Source organism: Hakea prostrata, chromosome 1 (assembly GCF_041222555.1).
Source record: "Hakea prostrata isolate BN-2017 chromosome 1, UWA_Hpros_2, whole genome shotgun sequence".
In the NCBI taxonomy this organism is placed as follows: Eukaryota; Viridiplantae; Streptophyta; class Magnoliopsida; order Proteales; family Proteaceae; genus Hakea; species Hakea prostrata.
Window position 1 is genome coordinate 72,144,597 of NC_142600.1, and position 24,621 is coordinate 72,169,217.

The 24,621-nt window shown below is 37.9% G+C and overlaps 1 protein-coding gene across 1 annotated transcript; it reads left to right on the forward strand.

Annotated features, from left to right (window-relative positions):
- Positions 1 to 1,470: 1,470 nt before the first annotated feature.
- Positions 1,471 to 18,876, forward strand: LOC149029826 (CAAX amino terminal protease family protein). The gene is made up of 4 exons (XM_089142173.1): positions 1,471 to 1,824; positions 1,963 to 2,112; positions 16,900 to 16,971; positions 17,917 to 18,876. The coding sequence occupies exons 1-4, from the start codon at positions 1,672 to 1,674 to the stop codon at positions 18,583 to 18,585; spliced, it is 1,044 nt and encodes a 347-aa protein (XP_088998299.1). The 5' UTR covers positions 1,471 to 1,671; the 3' UTR covers positions 18,586 to 18,876.
- The last annotated feature ends 5,745 nt before the right edge of the window (positions 18,877 to 24,621 follow it).

Genomic DNA, 24,621 nt, shown 5'->3' on the forward strand with positions numbered 1-24,621 from the left:
CTGAAAAGTATCTCATGAAGCTATATCGTTGTGTGATACTTTATTTCATAAAAATTGCTCATCATCCCTAATGTGCCTTGTATGCACTTCTTCTAATGAAATTATTTGTCATGCTTTATTCTCATGTCCTTAAAAAGAATATTGGCACATGTTCCCCCTTATAATTGATACCACTAATTTTCATGGTTCTTCTATAATGGATTGGTTCAATTTTATTCACATTAAGTTTCATACTTACAATAAGCTGCATATCATAGATGTTCTTTGGACCACCTTGTCTTAGTGTATTTGGAATACTTGAAACAAATTCCTTTTTGATGGTAAAGGCATTTCAATTCTACATATTATGAATTAGTCCTCCTTCTACAAAAAAAAATAAAATAAAAAAAAGTCATCCTCTCAGATTAATGAAATTGGTGAATGTCAACACAATATTGTTTTTTCTACACTAAGAAAATTTTATTTTCAAAACGACAATCAGCCTAATGATTTTTCTTTTCTTGATATACATCAGGTTTATACTGATGGGGCTTGGAACAAAACTATTAAGCAAGGAGGTCGTCGAGTCATATTATGGGATTCGGCTGAATGCTTTATAGTTGTTCCAACCAAGGTTTGCCATAGCTCATTAGCCACTACTGTGTAGGTTGAAGCTATTAGATATGGACTTCATTTAGCTTTAAACTCTTATGTTGATAGAGTTATTTATTATTTGATTGTCAGTCTATTGTTTTTGTGTTAAATAGTAATAATCAATCCATTGACTGGGTGAATATGAGTATTATTAGAGAAATTCAGCAGCTTATATCAAATTTCTCTTTTATTAATTTCATGTTTATCAGCAGGTCTTTTAAACTCTGCTGTAAATATTATTGCTCGTGGAGCAAATTTATTTGCTCTTTCTAGGTTTGGTGGTTATCCCACCTCGTTTTCTGTATGTAAATAATGACTCTTCCAAGTTTATTACCAGGAATATGTTAATATAAGATTGATAGTTGTTGGGCAAAAAAAAAAAACATGTACTATTTTTTCAAAATTCCTAATATTATCCTTCTTTATTTCAATTCAAACCATAGAACTTGGGTTAACTAGCCTTAGAACTTTAAATTCTTTCATATTCAAATACAACAATTTTTTCTAACCTGTTTCCTAGAAAGTCTCCTAAAAAAACCAATTCATCCGAAAAATTGATTTTTTTATGTGTATTTTTTCATTTTATATTTTGGAAACTTAGACTAGGATCCAATAAGGATAAATATGTTATTTTATGTTTAAAACTAATGGTGGTAAGCACATGTGGAATTTTGTAATAGGATAAATTTTAAGGGTTATAAACATAATTGTGTACAAATAGAAGGGTGTAAAATTAATTAACTCTTGGTTGGACCGCCGGTTCAGGCAGACTTCGACAGAAGGGGGAGGGTTCGGTTTGGTTTCATTGCCGCATCCAATCCGTGCTTGGATTGAAAAGGTTATTTTCTTCGAACGTATAGAGAAGCTTCCCGTGAGAAGACGTTGAAGGCTCCAACTTGAAACTCAGATGTCGAATTTGTTTTAGGGTTTTTGGTTCAGTAATTCTTTTTCTCAATGTAGAGGATCAGGATTTCAGTCCTGTGATGCAGAGATTTGAGATTACTCCGTGCCGGGTTCTAATAAATCCGGAATCAATCCATGTCGATTTCTTGCTGCTACTGCCCTTCTCGACGGCCTCCGCTTCCATTACCGACCATTTCTAGGTTCAGGGTTTCGAAGCTTTCCGGAAGTTCATGGTCGCCCAATCGAAACTTACGAGCTCTTGAATCTCACTCGAGATCTTTAAAGAAGGTAAGGAGGGAAATATTATTCTCGATATATTTTTCGATTTACTTGGAATATCGCAAGGATTATCTTTCGATTACTTTTAGTTATAACGGTTAAAAAAATAGTTTCTTTATTGTTTCTTGTCTCATTTCAATCCCTTAGGTACGGAACATTTCATGTTTTAAGCATGATGAGTCTTCATCACGTGAGTCTGAGTTTTTAGAAGAGAATAAGCTGCCCGAGGAACTAGGCAATGAAGAATTAGATCAATCAACATCTGCAAGAAAGGACTGGATTTCTAGTTTTCGAAAGGTTAGATTTATTCTTTGACCATTTCAATTTTGTTTATTTGTTTTCATGTTTGAGCATTGCTCTTTGCTGGTACATAATTTTAAGCACCCTAAAAGTTTCTTTCTAGCTTCTTTTATATTGAAGAGTTATTGGGTTACACTGGTGTTCTTAAATGTCTACAAATAACTGGAACCTGAAATTCTGAAATGGATAATGTGTTGGAAAAGGAAGGGCAACTTAATTGGTAAACTAAATGTGGAAATTGTTAGTAAAACGCAGCAGAAAATAGAATAATGAAGGCAATGAAAATAATTAACTGAAAGAAATTCGTTGTTGCCTTGAATTATTGAATAGAACCAGCTTTTTTAACAACTTGATACAACTGAAAGATAAAAACTACCTCCTAATAACTAGGACTAGTGCTCAACGTGTTTAACAATGAAAGATAAATATTGAGCATTATTTTGAATTCAAAAAACAGCTAAAGAAACGGAGTTGGATTTGTAAGTTGTAACAGACTTCTACTAATGTTGCTTTTGACCCATTCTACTCCTAAATTTTTGGTGCATTCTCAACACCCCCCCTTGCTCCAAAATTGCAAATTCCAAGTAGGCCACGCAGAAATTCAAACCTGTCTTTAGCCAGAGGCTTTGTGAATAGGTTTGCAAGATGAAGATAATGCAACTGTTGCTTGCTTCTATGAGCTCCATGAAATAACTCCCAAACCAATACTGAAAACATAATTGGAGGTGCTCTTTCGATCATTCATACATCCTGCCCAGTCACTATCGATGTAGCCAATCAGCTTGCAGCTCATCCCACGTTCGTACCACATACCAAGATCAAGAGTCCCTGCTATATATCGCAAAATCCTCTTTGCTGCTCCAAGATGATGCTTGAAGGATTTTGCATGAACGTGGAAATTATACCAACAGAGTGAGAAATATCAGGCCTAGTGTGAGTTAGATAGATTAGCCAAGATTAGGAGTCACCTGCTATATATCGCAAAATCCTCTTTGCTGCTCCAAAATGATGCTTGAAGGATTTTGCATGAACCTGAAAATTACACCAACAGAGTGAGAAATATCAGGCCTAGTGTGAGTTAGATAGATTAGCCCTCCCACTAGACTCCTAAAAAGCAAACCATTAGCTTGTTTTGTGCCATCCTCTTGTTGCAATGTCTCATTCATGTTCATTGGTGTTCCTACTTCTTTGCAACCACACATATGAAAGCGCTTAAGCAACTCAGTTGCATATCTCTTTTGTGACATAAAGATACCATCATCAACTTGTTTCACCTCCAATCCAAGGAAAAAATGCAGCTGCCCCAAATCAGTCATATCAAATTCATTCTTCATGCTCACTCGAAACTCATCAATCATCAAGGAGGGAGAACTCATATATATCATGTCATCCACGTACAAGCTCACGAACAAAGCATCCTTACCTCGTTTCTTTATGTAGAGTGTAGGCTCAATTTTGCTTCTGTCATACCCATTCTTCAAGAAATAAGCATTGATTCTCCCATACCATGCTCGAGGTGCCTGCTTTAGACCGTAAAGCGCCTTGATGCAGAATTGGCAGCATATACAAGGAAGAGAAAAGCCCAATGGTCAAGCCCATCAAAGCCTAAGGATATGATCCAAAACAGCTCATGGCTTGCATGGGCTAGAACTATTGTACTGGGTTAAAGTTAGCCCACATATGTTGAACTTTATAGTCTAGACCTAAGCCCAAGTCTAGATTTTAAAAAGTCAATGAAAGAGGCTGTGGTTTGAAAATAAAAGAACTCATTGTCAAAGGAGTTTTCCTTTGTCAAAGAGGTAGGTAGTAGCTGAGTTATTAATAAGTAGGTGGTGTTATCTAGTGGTTGGATGTTACCATTAGTATTTATGTCTATTTAAAATGCTATATAAAGAGACTTATGTAAGAGGTGAAGACATAACTTATGAATTGAAATCAAATTGTTTGCTAGCATTCTTCCTCTTTGGAGAACCCTTGTGTTTGATCAAGGTAGGTTGGTGTTCGATCCAATCGATCCACCTTGCGGTGTGAAGCCCGGGTGTTACATGTTACATTGTTATTGTCACTTTCTTCATTATAGTTTTGTCCCTATTTGAAGATCTATTCAGCCCGTTATAATACCATTCTAGTTTCAGCCCTCGTTCCCATCCAAACTCTGTTTGACCTTATGTCCATCAAATTTGAACTTGATCCCTGTAAAAGGTCCTATTTGGCTACTATTTTAATCATTCAAATACAGTACTACATTACACCTTCTTCAACTTGTAAACTTTTTCTTCTTTTCCTTCAACTATGAAACCTGCAGGTTGTGTTACAAACACTTCTTCCTCCAACTCGCCATTAAGAAATGCTGATTTTACATCAAATTGATAAATAGACCAACCTAATTGAGTAGTAAGAGCTAGGAGAATTCTTACAGTTTCAAATGTTGCCACAGGTGAGAATGTTTCATCATAATCTATCCCGTGTTTTTGAGCATATCCTTTGGCCACCAACCTTGCTTTGTGCTTTTGAATACTACCGTCTGCATTGAATTTCGTCCGAAAGACCCATTTCACTCCGATTGCTTCCTTGCTTTTGGGCAAGTTTACTAGCTCCCATGTTTGATTCTTCTTGATTGCTGCAAGCTCCTACTCCAGAGCTTGCTTCCATTCAACCTTCTTGATAGCTTTTTTAAGTGAGTTTGGGTCAGCCACATATAAGGCTTGTGTTGCCTCATATATCTCTCTTAAGGACCTATACCCACGTGGTCCTACATCTTCACTTGAGCTGGATATTGCTGAAATTGTTTCCATGCTTGAAGGATTGGCTGTACCTAATTGAACAGGTGAAGAACTTTTGGAATTTGTGTTTAAATTATTTGGAGCTGTTGCTGGAATTTTCTGGACTGCTTGGTTCACTTTCGGCAATGGGCTCCACATTCTTAGCTTCATTGTCATGATTTTCAACAATTAGTTCTTCAATTTGTACAACCCCTTCACTGTTGTCATGCCATGTCCACCACCCTTCTTCATTAAATACAACATTCATGCTGATAACAATCTTTCCACTCACAAGATTAAATAATCTGTATGCTTTTGAGTTGTTGCAATAACCAACAAAAACACACTTTTAAAGTTTTTTTTATCTAGTTTGCTCCGAACTAGAGAATTAATCAAAGTGTTTGCAACATAACAAAAAATCCTCAAGTGGCTTACCTCAAGTCTTCTACCGGTCCAAACTTCATAGGGAGTTTGATTTGGGACAACTCTTGTTGGTGAGATATTCAGAAGATACACAGCTGCTGCTACAGCTTCTCCCCAAAAATGATTAGACAGCCCCTTCTCTTGCAACATGCTTCTTACCATCTCTACTACAGTTCGATTCTTGCGCTCTGCCACTCCATTTTTCTCGGGAGTGTAAGGTGCTGTGAGCTATCTACGAACCCCATTTTCTTCGCAAAACAACCAAAACTCTGTTGAAGTAAATTCTCCTCCTTTGTCGGTCCTAAGAGCTTTGACAAGTCGTCCATTTTGCTTCTCAAGTGAGGATTTGAATTTTTTAAAATAATTCAATGCTTCATCCTTTTTTTGTAAAAAGAATACCCAACTCATTCTATTAAAGTCATCAGTGAATGGTAGAAAATACTTACTCCCACCTAACGTTTTGGTTTGCATTGGCCCACATAGATCACCATGGACCAATTCTTGATTTTTTGTTGCCCTCCATGCCTTTTTTGTAGCGAATGGCTTCTTACTTTCTTTGCCATAAATGCATGCTTCACAGATGCATAGAGTTCCAAGCATAGACATTCCTTTGACCATCTCCTCTTGCTGTAACATCTTTAAACTATTGATGTTGACATGACCATATCTTTTGTGCCACAAGGTTGTAACTCTCTCTTTTTGTGCTATAACTCTCTCTTTTTGTGCTATAACACTCTCTTTTTGTGCTATAAATGCACTATCTCCACATTTGTGAAGTTCATAGGAAATATCTTCTTTTGTGTCATGCTTGTCTCCACCAAGCTTTTCCAGATGCTTTACGTGTTACCAAGCATGAATACTTGTCAAAGGTGACAATAAATCCACTTGACAATTGCTGTCCCACACTTGGCAAATTTTGAGACAAATTAGGCACAAAAAGAACTTTGCAAAGGTAGTCGATTTTACCATGGTTGTTTCGCATGGCCACAATGCCTTGTTGTCTCCAAGGCTTACCTTCTTTTTATAGCTTTTGTTTCAAGCTTGCAAATAAACTTTTATTGCCTGTCATGTGATGAGAACATCCATTGTCCAAGAACCACACCTGTTGATTATGTGCTTTTTGATCAACCCATGCCATAAACAACCTACAATCATCTTCTCCTTCTTCATTAAATTTGGCTTCTTCAGCATAATTTGCTTGATTTTGTTTCCTCTAGCTAAACTGCTTGAACATGTTCGTACTATTTGTAATAATGGCATTGAACTCCTTGAGCTCTTCCTCTTCATTGTCCTCGACTAATAATTCTTCCACGACCTCTGTCATACGTTTGTCCATGACCTCTACCATAAGTTTGTTCATCTGCACACTTCAAATCTTCTGCTACTGAAGCGTACTCCCCCTTAACATGAAATGCCTTTTCTTCTATTTTTTCTTTTGGCCGATTGATCCTTGCTTCATGTGCTTGTAAGGATCCCATTTACTCATCGAATGACATTTGAGTTAATCCTTTGATTCTTCTATAGCTGCAACAACATGATCAAATCGTGAAGTTAACTTCTCAAAACTTTAGTGACAATGATGTGATCTTGCATTTTTCACCATAATTCCGCATCTGATTCACAATTGACTTAACTCTAGAGAGAAAGTGATGCAGAATTGAAGACATATTTACGAAAGAAGAAGCCCATTGGGTTAGACCCATCAAAGGCCTAAAGTTGTCACTTGAATCAGCCCATGACTTTCATGGGCTAGGGCTGTTTTAGTGGGTTAAAGTTAGCCCACATATGTTGAACTTCATAGTCTAGACCTAAGCCTGAGTCTAGTTTTTGGAAAATCAATAAAAGGGGCTTTAGTTTGAAAATAAGAGACCTCATTGTCAAAGGAGTTCTCCTTTGTCAAGAGTTAGGTTGTAGACTAGTAGTTGAGTTATTAATAGGTAGGTGATGTTAGGTAGTGGTTGGATGTTGCCATTAATATTTATGTCTCTTTAGAATGCTATATGAAGGGACTTATGTAAGTGGTGAAGAGACAACTTATGAATTGAAATCAAATTGCTTGCTAGCATTCTTCCTCTTTGGAGAACCCTTGTGTTTGATCAAGGTAGGTTGGTGTTCGATCCAATCGATCCACCTTGAGGTGTGAAGCCTGGGTGTTACATGTTACATTGTTATTGTCACTTTCTTCATTATAGTTCTATCCCTATTTGAAGATCTATTCAGCCCGTTATAATACCATTCTAGTTTCAGCCCTCGTTCCATCTAAACTCTGTTTCACCTTAAGTCCATCAAATTTGAACTTGATTTCCTGTAAAAGGTCCTATTTGGCTACTGTTTTGATCATTCAAATACAGTACTACATTATTTGGTATCAGAGCCATGATAGGGAGTGAAAATTCTGGACCATCCAATCCAACTAATCCTATGGCGGCAATGATGGAGATGGTTCAACAACTGAGCAACCAAATCACTGCGAACCAGAAGCAAATGGACGAGAGGTTCTCAGAAATGGAGGCCAGAGTTGCTGCCTCTACTCATGTTCCTCACCCTCCACTTGGTGAAGAATTCCATCCAGCTCATTCTGAAGAAAAGAGAGGACCCAGGGGAACAGGGCAAGAGGAGAAAAACACAAAGGGGAAGGAGAAAGAAAGAAAAGACGGAGGAAGAGGAGAAGAGGGAAGGAAGAGAAGAGAAAAGAAGAAGAGAGAAAAGAAGGAAAGAGAAAGAAAAAAGAAAAAAAAAGGAAGGGAAAGGAAAAGAGAGAAGAGAGGGAGACAAACGGGGGGAGGAAACAAAGGGGGATGAAAAAGGGGTGAAAAGAGGAAGAATATTGGCATCAACAACAAAAGGGGAAAAGGGAGGAGGGAAAAGAAAAAAACAACAACCCCCACAAAAAGATAAGGGGAGACAAGAGGAAGAAAAAGCAGAGGAGAAAGAGATATAAGGTGGAAGCAGGTGGAAAAGATCAAAGTGGAAACGGAAGGAGATAAAAAGGAGGTGGAGTGATAAAGAAATAAATGGGATAACAGAAAAAGATGGGAGGAAAGGAAGAGAAAAAAAGAGCGAGGAGGAGTAAAAAAGAGTCAAGAGCGGATAAGAGGAAAAAGAAGCAAGTAGGAAAGAAAAAGAAGAAGGAGCTGAGGCTCCAGAAAAGAAAACCAGGCCCCCAAGGAGAGAAAGGAAGATTTATCCAGTGTCAACCTCTCTCCGTTCCAGACACACCAGCCCCAAAGTAAGGAAAAGCACAACAAACAAACCGAAGAGAGAGAACAGGAAGAAGAGAGGGAGAAAGAGGAAAAAGAAAGCAGGAGAATAGATGAAAAGGGGAAGAGGAGGAAAAGATTCAAAGGTGGGCCAAACAGCAAGGAGATAAAATAGGACGTGTGGGAGTCGAGATAATAGAATATATATATGGGAAACAGTAAAAAGATTTGGAGGATACTAGGATAAGTTAGTAGTTAAATCAAGAGTCAGGAGGAGTTAAAAAAGAGCAAGAGGGACAAGATGTGGAAAAAGAAAGCAAGATGGAATAGAAAAAGAAGAAGCGGCGGGCCTTAAGTGTCTCAAGAAACGATCCCCCCAACCTTTTATATTGCAAGAGGTTGGGATATGCTAAATATGTCACACGCAAAAGATAATGGCGAGATAGAAAAGAGAGAGGAAGAAGACCGATTATCCCAAAGGAGAGGGAAGAGGAGGAATGAGAGGTTGATGCTAAAGAGGGATGCTAGGCATCATATAGTAAGGATCTGGTGGCTGAAACCAAAGGAGAGGAGGGGAAGACAAGGAGAAGGGAGATAAAGGGGATAGGACAGTGGGAGGAAGTAGACACGAAGAAAGAAACTGAAGGTGGAGAAGCACCCCAAAAGGGTATCTTGTGAATGGGAAACGGAGGTAAACAACGGTGTCCATACAGAAGCTCCAGATAGAGGAAGAAGTATGGGGATGTAACCAGCACTACAAGGGGGAATGGATGATGATAATGATGTTATGGTCGGGGAAGAAAAACCAATGTGTATCAAGTTCAAAGGACTTACACTATCCTCCACCCCAATGTCAGCGAAAGGCAACGGAGGTCCTTGAGGACCAGCCAAAAGGGGACCAATGAAACACAAAAGTTGTTGTCCATACGCAAAAGAAGCGCTGGTTGTTCCTCACAAGGAGTTCATTCACACTAGCCATGATACGGGGCTGGTATGGCTCTTGTTACAAGGGTAGGGCTCCACCGAGGGGACATCCCTCCACCCATCAAAGAGTTACTCGATTTTTCTGATGTGGTTCTGTTGAGTTGCCTAATGAGCTACCTCCTTTGCGCGATATTCAACATGCCATTGATTTGGTACCTGGTTCGGTGTTACCAAACCTACCGGCTTATCGCCTTAGCCCAACAGAGCACAACGAACTCAAAAGACAGGTGAATGAGTTGCTACATAACGGATTCATTCAGGAGAGCTTAAGTCCATGTGTTGTACAGCATTACTGACTCCAAAGAAGGATGGCTCATGGCGCATGTGTGTGGACAGTAGAGCAATCAACAAGATTACAGTCAAGTATAGGTTTCCTATACCGCGGCTTGATGACATGTTGGACATGCTATTCGGGGCTAAGATCTTTTCTAAATTGGATTTTAGAAGTGGCTATCATCAGATTCATATTCGGCCTGGAGATGAGTGGAAGACTGCGAGAAACTCAATGATGCCAAGCGACGCTATTATTCGACATATGATCTAGAGCTCTATGTTGTTGTCCAGGTGTTACGCCATCGGAAACATTATCTCATCGGCAAAGAGTTCATTCTCTATACCGATCATGAGGCGTTGAAGTATCTACATTCTCAGAAGTCAATAAGCAATAGGCACGCTAAATGGGTTGTTTATCTCCAAGAGTTTGCGTTCACAATGAAGTACAAGGCAGGAAAGGAGAATACGGTGGCTGATGCATTGAGCCGAAAAGTACTTACTCTTAGCACATTCTCAGCACATGCAGCTAGCATTGATTAGATACGTGATGAGTATGCATTTGACGAAGATTTCAACATGCCATACAAGGAGTTACAACAAGGCAAGCAACATCATAAATACTCACTTCATGATGGGTATTTGTTTTTGGGAACTTGGTTATGCATTCCAAATTCTTCCCTACGACATCACATCATACGGGAGCTGCATGGCGGAGGTTTGGGAGGTCACTTTGGCAGGGATAAGACTATCATACAAGTTACCGATCGGTATTATTGGCCCCATATTGCAAAGGATGTTGATCATGTAATCAAAAGATGCAGAGTCTGTTAGCTAGCCAAGGGAACCAAGCAAAATACAACCATTACCAGCTCCTCATGCACCTTGGATTGATATTAGTATGGATTTCGTACTTGGGCTACCCTCCACAAAAGAGCGATCCGACTCCATCATGGTTGTGGTTGACCGATTCTCAAAGATGGCTCACTTTATACCATGTCGAAAGACCTTTGATGCATCTCACATTGCAAAGTTATTCTTTAAGGAGGTTGTACGACTACATGGGCTACCAAGTAGCATTGTCTCAGATCGTGACGTCAAGTTCACGAGCTACTTTTGGAAGACATTGTGGCTGAAAAGTAACACAAAGTCTGATTTTCAACCGCATTCCATTCACAAACTGACGGGCAGACAGAAGTGGTGAATCGAAGCTTGGGAAACTTACCGAGGTGTTTGGTTCGTGACTATGAGAAGACATGGCCGTCCATACTCGACATAGCTGAGTTTGCTTACAACAACTTAGTTAATTGTACGACAGGTTGTACTCCTTTTGAGATTCTACTTGGAGTTCAACCCCGACGGCCTATAGACCTCATTCCATTACCACCACAAGCACGCGTGAGTATTGAGGCTGACGAGTTTCTGCCCCATATCATAGAGGTACATGCTGATGTTCGCCGAAGAATAGCTCTCAACAATGATGTCTACAAGGCTACAACAGATCATCATTGACGATATGTGGAGTTTCAACCAGGAGACATGGTGATGGTTCATGTCAACCCATAAAGGTTCCAACATGGGGTCAACAACAAACTCCATCCAAAGAAGATGGGTCCACACAAGGTGCTGAAACGCATTGGACCAAATGCTTATGTACTCGAGCTACCAGAAGAATTGAACATAAGCAATTTCTTCAACGTGGCTGACTTACATCTTTATGTAGGACACCACTCTGATGATAGAGATATTGAACAAATGTTGAGGCTGCCCCAACTCAAGCCACCAATCACTGACATCATTGAAGAGGTTTTGGATGACTCTTACAAAACGACTCGTTGTGGCACTGGATACCATGCTTTCCTTGTCAAATGGAAGAATTGTCCACGACATGATAGTACTTGGATTCATGTTGATGATTTCAAGAAACTCGATCCCGATTTGTATGAACGTTACATGTCCTTCGTTCATTCGTCGGAGACGAATGTTTTCAAGATGGGGAGAGTTGATGCAGAATTGAAGACATATTTACGAAAGAAGAAGCCCATTGGGTTAGGCCCATCAAAGGCTTAAAGTTGTCACCTGAATCAGCCCATGGCTTTCATGGGCTAGGTCTGCTTTAGTGGGTTAAAGTTAGCCCACATATGTTGAACTTCATAGTCTAGACCTAAGCCTAAGTCTAGCTTTTGGAAAGTCAACAAAAGGGGCTTTAGTTTGAAAATAAGAGAACTCATTGTCAAAGGAGTTCTCCTTTGTCAAGAGTTAGGTTGTAGACTAGTAGTTGAATTATTAATAGGTAGGTGGTGTTAGCTAGTGGTTGGATGTTGCCATTAATATTTATGTCTCTTTAGAATGCTATATGAAGAGACTTATGTAAGTGGTGAAGAGACAACTTATGAATTGAAATCAAATTGCTTGCTAGCATTCTTCCTCTTTGGAGAACCCTTGTGTTTGATCAAGGTAGGTTGGTGTTTGATCCAATCGATCCACCTTGCGGTGTGAAGCCCGGGTGTTATATGTTACATTGTTATTGTCACTTTCTTCATTATAGTTCTGTCCCTATTTGAAGATCTATTCAGCCCGTTATAATACCATTCTAGTTTCAGCCCTCGTTCCCATCTAAACTCTGTTTCACCTTAAGTCCATCAAATTTGAACTTGATTCCTTGTAAAAGATCCTATTTGGCTACTGTTTTGATCATTCAAATACAGTACTACATTAGAAAGTCTTGTATTGTTTCATCCTTCTTCATCATCGATGTTTCAAACTCCTTCTTGATAGTCTGCAGTCTCACAGTGATGACCTTGCTATCCCCTCGATACTCTCGCTGCAATGCCAACCATGCTTCCCTAGAGGAAGAAGCACTCAAGATGGTTGGAAAAATATCTTCATGGACTGCCTGTTGCAGTAAATGAAGAGCCTTTGCATCCCTCTTCTTGTTTTCTCTCATCTTGGCAGCATCATTTGTCTCGGCAAGGCCCTCCTCAACCAACTCCCACAAGTCCTGAGACTTGAATAAGGTTTGCATCTTCACACTCCAAAACTGGTAGTTTTCCCCATTGAACAAGGGAATTGGCAGTTGCGATGACGAAGATCCATTTGTTGCCATAATCACTCAATCTTTAATGTTTCTCTCTTTACGCCCAGTTAAGATCGAACACAGCTCGGATACCACACTGTTAGTAAAATGCAGCAGAAAACAAAATAATGAAGGCAATGGAAATAATTAACTGAAAGAATTTCGTTGCTGCCTTGAATTATCGAATAGAACCAGCCTTACAACTTCATACAACTGAGATAAAAACTACCTCCTAAATCCTAATAACAAGGACTAGTGCTCAACGTGTTTAACAATAAGGCTGCGTTTGTTTGCAAAGGTGGGGTGGGAAAAAAAAAAATGTGGGTCCCATATGTAGTGGGGTGAGGGAGAAGGAAAGGAAATGAAAGGGTTTTATGGAAAAGTGATAGTGGTGGGTCCCACTTTTTACTTTTCCGAACTTCCCCACAAAGTCCCACAAAATATGTGAGGTTTTAAAATGGCTTGGGGTGGGAAAGTTGGGTTGCCACATCACTAGAAACTTGTTTCTCACTTTCCCACCCCAAGCAACCAAACAATCTACCATTTGGGGATTTAAGGGAAAAGTAAAAAATCCATACTTTTTTCAAGAATTTTCCCACCCCACCTTTATTCCAGCAAACAAACACAGCCTAAAAGATAAATATTGAGCGTTATTTTGAATTCAAAAAACAGCTAAAGAAACGGAGTTGGAGTTGTAAGTTGTAACAGATTTCTACTAACCTAACGTTGCTTTTGACCCATTCTACTCCTAAATTTTTGGTGCATTCTCAACAGAAATACTATCTATGTTGTGTACCTCCTTTTGACCATAGTATGTTGCCATTGCTGGACAATGGGATTCATCCCTTCACTGAAGAACTTAATTCAACCATATGTGTGTAAAATATTCCCCCCGTTGGGGGGGGGAAAATATCTGTGTTGTTTCGGTGGAAGTGGCAAATTTAAAAGAAGGCCTATTATTGTATGGTATCCAGTACTGACGTTAACCCCTTAATGTCATTTCTTAAAATTACGAGACATATGGAAACTCAATGGTTGTTTTCATAAGCTAAATTGTAAAGTTGCATGATTAAACAATAATGTTGGTGATCTATGATTATATTATTATACTTGTTATGGTTCAATGCAAATTTCTTTGTGCCTCTAGGCTCTAACACAAATCCTAGCAATTTGATCTGACTGGTGACTAACTTTAAAGAATTTGGAACTTAATTAATGCTCACGCATGACCAACAAGTGGAGCTGGCGAGAGAAAGAAATTTAGCATATGATAACATGTTTTAAGCATCACCTAGAAAATGTAGAAAATTACAATAGGTGGATAATTGAGAAAAGAATAACAAAAACAGGAAAAGTCAGAGAGGAACCTGGTCTCTCTGCGGGTTGTATTGAATGGTCAACCTCCCTGTGGTTCAGCTGTCGTTTGGGTTTATGCCCTTATTTTGGGTTGCCATACGAGTACTTTGGAAAATCTAGCTGACATCCACTCTTTAATGCCATAGAACCTTCTGTGCATTATAGGATCTCTTTTAACTGCAGGTATGCGGTTTTAAAAAATCTTGTGAAATTAAGTGATTCAAAGGGTAGTAGCATGAACCACTTTATCTTGAAAGCCTTTAACAATTGTTAGATTTTGGGGGCAAAATTTCCTACTTGAAAGAAGATGAAGGATGTATTCCAAAGGCAGCCATATAAGACCCACTTAGCTTTTACAAAGTTTTAAACATATTAGTGATGTGTTGAGCCATTTATTTAATTGGTAACCATATCAATTATACACATCCTTACACCTGGTTTGGGTCCACATTTGGGTTGGTTACTTGATTTACTTTGACCTTTTTCTCTTTAAGTGGTCAATATAACCATTTAATTAAAATGACCATATTAATCACATGTTATGGCCTTTAGTCATTCAATGACGTGCAATCCACGATCATTTTCACTTCAGATTCAAAAACCCTTTAAAGATCATGAATGTACATCAGTTAATACGGTTTTGACAAATGTTAGAATTCACAAGATATGATGTTGTCAAGGCTACAGATCCTTGTGAAACACAGTGACTTGTTTTAGAGTTACGTGGGTTATTAATCACTATGGAAAGCATCAATGGAATTTTCCCTTTTTTCCTTGTCTCATGACTGACCCAGGCTAGCAATAAGGTTTTCATGGCTGACATCAGATCTTCAACAAATGTCAGTTTCTCCCAAACCTGATGCAGAATCATTACCTATCCTTCTTTCCTAGGAATAATCTAGGGTTGAATTGTATATATATATATAGATTCCATTGCTTTAATTTGTAATTGGCCAATTTGATGAGCCAAATATGGGTAAAAATAGGAACACAGGATTTATCTCATTGGTTTCACTAGTCCTATTTCAAGTTTATTTCCTTTATCATTTCAGTTCCTAATCAGTTTAGATTACCTAGTAGGTAAAGGATCGGGTTGGGCCTTTCCTTTTTAGTAGAGGAGTCTATTTTCTAGTTAGTTTCTAATTTTGTTTCCTATAAAGTTTGAAACCATGTCGGGCTATGTGGCTATAAATATAGATGTAGTTGCGCAGTTGAGCTGTGCCTTGATAACTTTAATTTTAATTTTTGATTGTTGCGACTGTTGAGGTACAGTGTCTGCCTTGTTCACCACGTATTAGATTTTGCCCCTTTATTTTCAACTTTGGGATCTCTAATAAAAACATTGGCATTAAAAAAGGGCTTTTTTTGGTAGTGGTGCCCCCCCCCCCTTTTTCTAGGTGGGGGGGGGGTTGTGTGGAAGAGCACCATTACAGTGAAACTTCCTCATGACAGATGGCGTGGTGATGCAGTAGCACGAAGTTGGTTGGACCTCATTCAAATTTGTTGGAGTCAAGTTCTTTTTGGAGGAGAGTTGATGCAGTATCAATAAACTGGTCAAATGGGTTTTGGCCCAACCCAAAAAAGAATAGGTCCAGCAAGGGTTAGAATTAGTTAGACTAGTATTTTATTTTCAATCTTTTAATTGTTATAGTTTTCACTTTTCCTACATAAGAGTGAGTTGGACTTTGTTTTTGAATTTCACTGTTCAACTAGGATGTGTCTAATTTGCTTTAAATACTTGCTTGTAACACCCCACCATGATTAGAATGAATTATGATATAAGTTTTTTGTTACTTGAGAATCAGGTTGTGAGATTTTGTCCCCCCCCCCCCCACCCAAAAAAAAAAAAAAAATTCTCTACTTCCTCCCTTCTTATTCTTCTAGTCTCTTTCTGTCACCACCAACCATAGCATCCTATTCCTAAGGTCATGCATTATGTCACCAACCCATGGACCTCAACCCAGCATTTTTATAAAAATTTATATGGAGGAATAACAACTTACATGCATGTGAAAGCACTACTCGAGTGAAACTTTCTATTGTGGGAGATGACGTGGCCAACACAAGGATGTTTTTATGGTTCAACATTTTTTGAAACTATATTCTAATGCAGAATGTAAACTGTATATATAAAATGTGATTTTATCCCATCCAACAGGAGAAAAAGAAAATTTCCTAGCTTCATTCATGGCCTTATCTTGTGGTTCTCATCTCAATAGCCTGCGCTGTTAAACCCAGGAATTTGACTAATGACTTGCTTTCATGGTTTACTTATGTTTCTTTTTATATTAAAAAAATATTTGGTTTTTATGATGAACATTTTCCAGAACTCAATGAATGGATGGATTAGCAAGGAAGAGGGGCAGTAGGTGGACCAAATATATTTCTTTTGGGTGAATAAGGTGGACCACATATTTGTTGGTGATTGCAAGATTACTGTGTTCAAAGAATGAGTTGTCAGATTCTTATATTGCAAGGACTGTAGGGTGATGGATTATGGATGTTACATTACTAATTCTACTGGCATCAACTTTTTGATTTGTTTACTATTGTTTTAATCTAATTGTATGATTTATGAAACTGATGCTTAAATATATCATTGGTTCCATTGGAGGCCAGCTATTTTGTTATGTGTAAAAGGTCATACGTAGACAAGTCAGTGGATTTCCTTGACAAGTTGAAGTGTTAATTCATAGGTTTTATCCTGTTTCAGGCCACAGATGCAATTTTTAGAATACCTGATAAACCTTGGACAGTACCATGGACAGCAGAGACAATTCTTCAGGTGAGCTTGTCACTTTTATGATTAAATGTTTGAAAAAAAAAAAAATGAGTAGACAATATGTTTTGTCAACTCAGGGTTGATTTCAGAAATTGAGTCGCAATTAATAAATGGACTTAATCTAATTACAACTTAGGCAATATGTTCAGAGACTGCTCTAAGGCCTTCTTGAGCATGCCAATGGACCTGAATATCTGTTGTACAAATCATGATGTAAGCATTGTTCCTACTGTTAATTGATCAAAGAAACGTTCTTTGATTGGATGTTTGTAATTGTTTGGTGCATGTTTCTGTTGAGGCTTATCAAACATGAGCATCAATTGATTAGACCCCGGTAGGTGCACAGAGAGGTGGATCACTTGCATCCTGGGTGGGGCACAAGCTCAGTCCATCTTGCTTTTGCTCAATTGGTTTTTCTTGGGTTTTTGTCCTGTTTTTCTTCTTATTAGAGGATAGGTGTGGGGTGTATAAGGTGGCCTTCCTTCTCTGTTTTTCACATATTTTGTGACTAATTGCACAAATGGAAATTACAAAATTCACATAAGGTTCGATTTGGACCTGGACCTCAACTTTAGGTTTTTTACCAGATGCAGTTAACAAAACCATCTGGAATAACCGTTGGATGGGTCAATCAAACATGAAATTACAAACCTTCTGTGGGGTCACATTAGTAGAAACACAACAGATGGATATAAATGTGTTCCAAAGTTCAAGGGAAGGCAAGTTTATAGTTCTTTGTGTTGTAACGAAGTTTTGCACTTATCATAAGCTTACATTTGGTTGTAAACTTGTAACTTGGACTAGCTTTAGAAGTACTACTTTAGTGTATGGTCTTAGGAAAACTTGATTATCTCATCATTTCTTTGACTACTAAACATGAATTGTCGTTAAAAATTTGTGTATTAATATGGAAATTAAGTTGTGGTTGAAACTAATCTGTTTCTGCAGGTTATGCTTCTTTGGATTGCTTCATTCTGGTTTGTCGGTTCTTGGATCATCCCTTTCCTGGCCCATGCAGCTGGCTTCAGCAAAGAATCTCTGACGTATAGAGGCCAAGCCTTGTACAGCCTTTTGACAGACTTGGCTGAAGGCCTTGCTGGAATCGCAATCCTTCAACGTTGCCTTGCAAAATTCCATCCCCTTCCATCTGATTGGTTTAAATTCAGCTTGGGTGGGAACTGGCAATTTGACGTTTGCTTGGGCTGCCTCATGTTCCCTCTGGTCAACCGGTTATCGCAGGTGAACCTAGACTTGTTGCCTCTTCTGCCTTCAACTCCTGTCACTGTTTCAAGTGTTGAGCAATCAATTATGGCTCGTGACCCAGTAGCAATGGCCCTCTATGCAATAGTAGTTTCAGTGTGTGCCCCAGTGTGGGAGGAGATTGTTTTCCGTGGATTCCTTCTACCTTCCTTGACAAGGTACATGCCTGTATGGTGCTCAATCATGGTGAGTTCTCTGGCCTTTGCTTTGGCGCATTTCAATGCCCAAAGGATGCTTCCACTTATCTTCCTTGGCGTGGTGATGGGTACGGTCTTTGCACGATCTAGGAACTTATTGGCATCTATGCTATTGCATAGCCTGTGGAATGGATTTGTATTTTTAGATCTAATGAAATAACATTGTTGTTTGTTAGGCTGTGATTGTAAATGAGGCATCAGTTATCACTGTTCCACACATGTTGTTAGAAGGGTTTGACTTACATTCTTAAATTGTAGCCAACTCCAATTTATTTATTGGTGACGAAGTCAGCTAAGGTTCAGCTCAAAAAACTTGATTGGAGGGAGAGAAATACTTTTGATTATTCTGAGGAACTTGTATATATTAGCCTATTCATTAGCTGACACTTGCTTATACTTGGTTCCATCAGGTGGAAATTTCTTCTGGTTTTCTATAAGAACGCCCTCGCCAGTCTCCAGTCTCCAGTCTCATCCATCTTCTGTGTTGTCAAATTGTTTAGCCGTTCTTTCACAGGAAGTATTGGCTGAATGTAATTCTTTAGCGTTAGAGGCTGCAGATGGTTGTTTTATTTATCTTCATTGAATTTTCAAACCATCCATCTCCGTCTTCTTCTGCCATGAGTTTTCCGAGATGCTTGGCTAGTAGATCTAAAGGACCATATCTTTTTGACTCATCCAAGATGATGTCATTCTTAGAATCTCAGCCACTCTGTCTTTTAGTTTCTGTTCTTTTCTCATTGTCAAAAGTGTTTGATCAGCAAGATGCCATTTGCGTGTAGTTGAAAATGGAAATATCATCTCCTTTAGGTCTCATTTTTCTTCATGACGAATCTGATTTGGATTAATATAGGACCCCATGATCTAGTGTTACGTCCGAAATTAACCTGTTCAAGTGAACCATGGTCGTCCCATAAGTTGATTCTTTAACCTATTTCACACAAGCAAACAAGCGAGAATGGGCTGACTTAGAGGTCGGTCAGCCACTTCTGAAGGTCAAGTTATATTTTGGAATAACACTGCACCAAGGTTAGAGCTTGTGATTAATGAACAAGAACCCTCAAATAGAATTGGGAGAGTAAGTGTGCATTACCAAACGTCATGGTAGGTGGGAGTATTTATAGTGGAACCTGATTTTTGGTGGTGGTTGGATTGTCCAATGTGTTATGGATCTCCTTTGAAGTCGACTCGTGGTCACAAGGGTTATATCCACTAATCTACTTTTGGCATAGGTACTACAGTGGAGGCTGACATGGCAGCTTCTGGTTTGCTTACTCGAAAATTTGAGAAGAATGCCGTCCAAGGCAGATGTAGGTAAGGTGAACGTATCTCTTGACTGGTACGGCCTGTCAGACCTTGGTAAATGTATGATTCTTGTTTGTCCTGCTCTGGGGATTGGGATGCGCTCGTTGAACCCAACTTGGACACAGTATCTCCTTAGTATCTAGGGTTAACTTTCCAACCCCATTGGGTATCACCATTACTTCCTTGGTACCCCTGGATGTCTATCACCAGGGCCATTCCTGAAGACTTAGGGCTGTAGCAAGGCGGGCTGGGCTGGGTTTTAGCAATCCCAAGCCCAATTCTATACATTCTAATATAAGTCTATTTTCGACTTGACTCTAGTTTAGGGCCAATGATTATTATCCCTGGCCTTAAGTCCCGCAGGGCCAAGCCAAATCTGTTCCTGTCTTGATTGACCCTGATTGGGCTAGGCCGAGATGAGTTGGCCCTGACCCTGAGTGGTCCTATCCCTGACCGTGGCCTTGATTAGCCTTATCCTTGACCCTATTCCTAATTTATTGAGATCAAGCACTAGACCCCAATTCACTTCAAATAAATGCTTTCTTTCTAAGGTGTTAGAATATGCATAATAAATAACTTTAAAAGGTAAGCAAGAACACCCAACATGATAAAAACTAATGATTTGGGAGGTCTTACACAATTTATAATTACAAAAAATTAGTGTTTATGTTTGCATAAAACACCTATAAGAGAGAGATGACAAACTTGAAGAATTAAGAGGAAGAAAAAGTCACCTTTTTGTTTGCGGCAGCAGTGACTATTGCCTGCTGCCATTGGCCAAGATCGTGCCATGTGTAAAATTTTAGATCTAATGGTTGCAAATCAAAATGAAGGACATAAATGTAAATATAAAAAACTTAAATTACAATCAAGATCTTTAGTTTTCTAAACTTTTACTTTTTAAACACAAATTTCTTGCCATGTAGTCCCCACTCCTACTCAAAAGTGATTATAGTGGAGATTCCAGGATCAAAATTTTTAAGGGGCTTGAGATTTTAAATCTATAGATTTCAAATATCTAGAGATTTCAAATCTTTGGAGTCATAATTTATAAAATTAACTGTTTGGTAATATGTGGATTCATCCTAAAAAATTATTTGGTCGACGTGATTTTTGTGAATGCACAAATGTTTAGTGCTTTTATAGTAAGGGTGAGTGAAATCTCTGGATTTTACCCTATACCCATAAATCTACAGATTCACGTTTTTAGTGTAAAAAGATGAATATCTAGATTTCATGAATCCAGGAATTTTCAAACCAACCGGGCTTAAATGAATCCAGAGATTTGAAATTTCTAGATTCATGTAACCAAACAGGCCCATAATTTAAGAAAGTGAACTCTTCCATTCTTCTCCACTTTTTCGTTTTCTCCTTCAACTCATTTCTTCGCCGGCTAACAACACCTGTAACCAGATTCAATTTCTTGGCGATCTAAGTTTGTTTTATCACTAGGCAATGAGATAATCTCAATAGTTTCAACGTGTATTAAGCTATTTTTTATATGAAAAAAATAATAACCAATTGTGATGGGAGTGGTTGAAATTGGCTTGGAAAGAAGCAATGTGTGGGAGGGGACTTCTCTGTATTTTTGCAATTTTGCAGTAATACTTCCTTCAACATCTCTAGGATCTGATAGAGGAATAAATCATGTTTTTTTTTTGCAATTTTTCAGCAATACTTCCCTCAACATCTCCAAGATATGATAGAGGAATATGCGCTCCGGTTGATGAAACTGATGAACCTACTATACGCAGACGAAGAGAAAGGAAACATGGGTTTTATTTTGTAAATTTTAAAATAATAACCTTGAATGTAAAAAAAGAAAATCCTATTTGCATTCATACCCTCACATTTTTCCTTCTAATCGTTGGATTATTTTTCATACACGTGGCAAAAGTTTTGCCCTTGGCAGCAGGCTGCTCTGCTGCAGCAAATAAAAATAACCTTGTATCTTATAAACAAGTCAAAATACCAAAAAAAAAAAAAAAAAAAAAAAAAACCTTTGAACTCCTCCAGGGATTTGATAGAGAACAGGTAGAAAGAAGAATTGAAATTAAATTTACATGTTTGAAAATTCAAGTTGATTGTAGAAAAGGTCACATAAGAGAGTAAACATCCTTTGCTGTGCACAATGCACATATATACCAAATAAAAGGCTGAAAAAACAAAGGAACTAAAAGGCTATTTTGGACTTTTCAAACTTAAAATTAAGCATTTAATTTTAGCCTTTTATTTTGTATAGAGAGTGCACTACTGTGCACAACAGATGATTTTTTTCCCCACATAAGAGCTCTTTGTGTAAATTTAAAAACATCATAAATGATCTAATAAAATGAAACGTTTATCTTCAAAGTTAAGCCATAGGTAAGAATGTTTTCATTCACAATTGTTCGACAAATTAATATCCCTATTCAACAAAAAAAAAAAAAAAAAAAAAATTGTTAGATAACAAGTAAATCAAGTAATTTAGTCTTCCACAAATAAAGTATTTTTTATAGTAAAAAAATAGTATATTAGTTACAAACATAAATATATGTCATTAATAAGTTTTTTTGAGATACCACGATGGAGACAAATGAAAGATGTCAATATTTTTGGGAACTAAAAAATGGCTTAGGTTGAACCTCAAGGGATCCAAATAAAAATTAACCTAAAAAATAATATAAAAAATAAACTCATAGTCTAATATAATCAAAATGACTAAGGGTCAAAATCAAGGCTTATATCAAAGTTAATGTGAAGATCAGGATAAAAATCAAGGGCAGAATCATGGTCAAGATTAAGGATAAAATTAGCATCAAGGTTAAGGCCAAAATTAGGGTTAGGATCAAGGCCAAATCAAGGGCAGGATCAAGGCAAAAAATTAGGGTCAAGATCAAAACCAAAATCAGGGCTAAGATCGGGGCGAGAATTGGGGCTACGCTTAGAGGCAAAATTATGGTCAAGGTGAGGGCTAAAAATTAGGGACCGGTTAAGGACAAATCTCAGGCCTTAACCCTATTCAGGGCAAAAATCTTGAGCCCAAGCACTATTTGGACTTAGGGGCGAGTCAGGGCCTCCAGGGCCAAACTTGAACCCTTATGAAGGGTGGCCACTGAGGTCGAGCCCCCGATGTGACTTCTTTGCCTAGTTCAACTTAGTTATGGTTTGGCCCAAGGTTCATGCTTTGGGTAAAATCCACACAACACCAAGCACCGTCTCTATTTAATCGGTTTTAATCTATTTGAAGGAAAAAAAACTATTTTTAATAAATAATTTGAAAATTACAATTAAAATGATGTGATTTGATTTTAAATACCCATGCGCAAGCTTGCAATTTAAGTTTTTTATTTTATTTTATTTTATTTGGAGGAAAAGTTCGCATTGAATTGGAGACCTAGAGAGACTAAAATGATTATGTTGCACGGCATTAGCAGGACTAATATTCTGTCCATTTCTTATAAGGAAATGGACCGTAGATATGTGATATGTGTACCAACATCACATTAAAAGGTTAAGATCCATTTATAAGTCACATCATTTTTTTAAAATTTAATCACAATTCTTTGATGTGACTTATAAATGGTTTCAACTATTTTATGTGATGTTGATACACATATCATACATTTACTAGGAAATGAATGGTCCTAGGAAATGAATGGCCAATTTCTAACAAGAAAATAGATTGGATAAATATGTGTTTTGACGATGTGATGGTGGCTTAGCTTGAATCATACTTCACTTCACCATGAATAATATTATAGTTTCACTTTTGAATATGCCATGTTCCAAATCTAGGTTGAATAGTCTTAATTGAATGATTCATTTTGGATATTTCATATGCTTCAAACATATTGACTTTCAAATAATTTTAAACCATTAAATTAACTCAGCTCTTGGATGATGCAATCTTCTTCTTCTTCGTTTCTTTTTATTTTTGGCAACCATCGTTACTAAATTTGGATCTTATGTTGGAGGTGACGTTTTCATTTTTCAAATTTTTTTTTTGGAGAAAAGGAGACTTTGTATTAATAGAAATAAATAAAATACAAACAATAATACAAGATTAGGTTCTAAAGAACCTACGACATTGTCACTCTTCTACAACATACCAATTAAACAAAATGATACCTTTACAAAAAAATAAATAAAAAAAAAAATAAACAAAATGATACCAATAAACCATACCGTATCGATGTCATACTGAACATCACATACACATTGAATTAATTTGGAACAATCATGATACGATACATCTTTGTTGTTTGATGTTTGATATGATACAATGAGATAAATATGCTTGCTATTGTTGCATCCGAATCTGACTTTGTCAGCACACCATAGGTGAAGTTGCTAGACCCCAGTTGGAAATTGTTCACAAAACAACCACACAAGTGTGGGCCAGCTTCTGGGATTAAGAAGTCGTTTTCGATGAACAAGTTAGTCTGAATGTAACACATTCCTCTACTAAGGGGGATTATAGGCTTTGAACTGAGAAGTTGCAGTATGAAGAAGACAAATCCACTAAAATTGAAATGAATAGAAGTTACTTACACTCAAGGGATTTGATGGTTTATGTAGATTAATTTGGCATCTCCCCTCCCTTGAAGTCCTTGAGAGACATAGGCTCAAACGTGAGACCTTCTTTGCATACTACCTATATATAGGAGGTTGCTAACATCATATTGGGAGCACACCCAAAAGAACGATAGATACCTTCAAATTTTGCTTTTGAACCCTCTTGAATAAAAATATACAAAAACTAAACATGGAGAGTGTCTACAATCGGATTCTCCATGTCCTGTTATCATATAATCAGGGGTTTACCTTGTCAATGCTAAAAGGTGGGTTCTTCTCTTGAATGCGTGATGAAGGGACGTGAAGTTAGCACTATTTTCAAGGTTAGCTATGTGTA

Excerpts from the sequence above, each read along its gene's own strand:
- LOC149029826 (XM_089142173.1), top strand. The coding sequence starts at position 1,672 with ATGTCGATTTCTTGCTGCTACTGCCCTTCTCGACGGCCTCCGCTTCCA. Across the intron at positions 2,113-16,899 it reads GGATTTCTAGTTTTCGAAAG|GCCACAGATGCAATTTTTAG; the intron begins GTTAGATTTATT and ends ATCCTGTTTCAG. Across the intron at positions 16,972-17,916 it reads CAGCAGAGACAATTCTTCAG|GTTATGCTTCTTTGGATTGC; the intron begins GTGAGCTTGTCA and ends CTGTTTCTGCAG.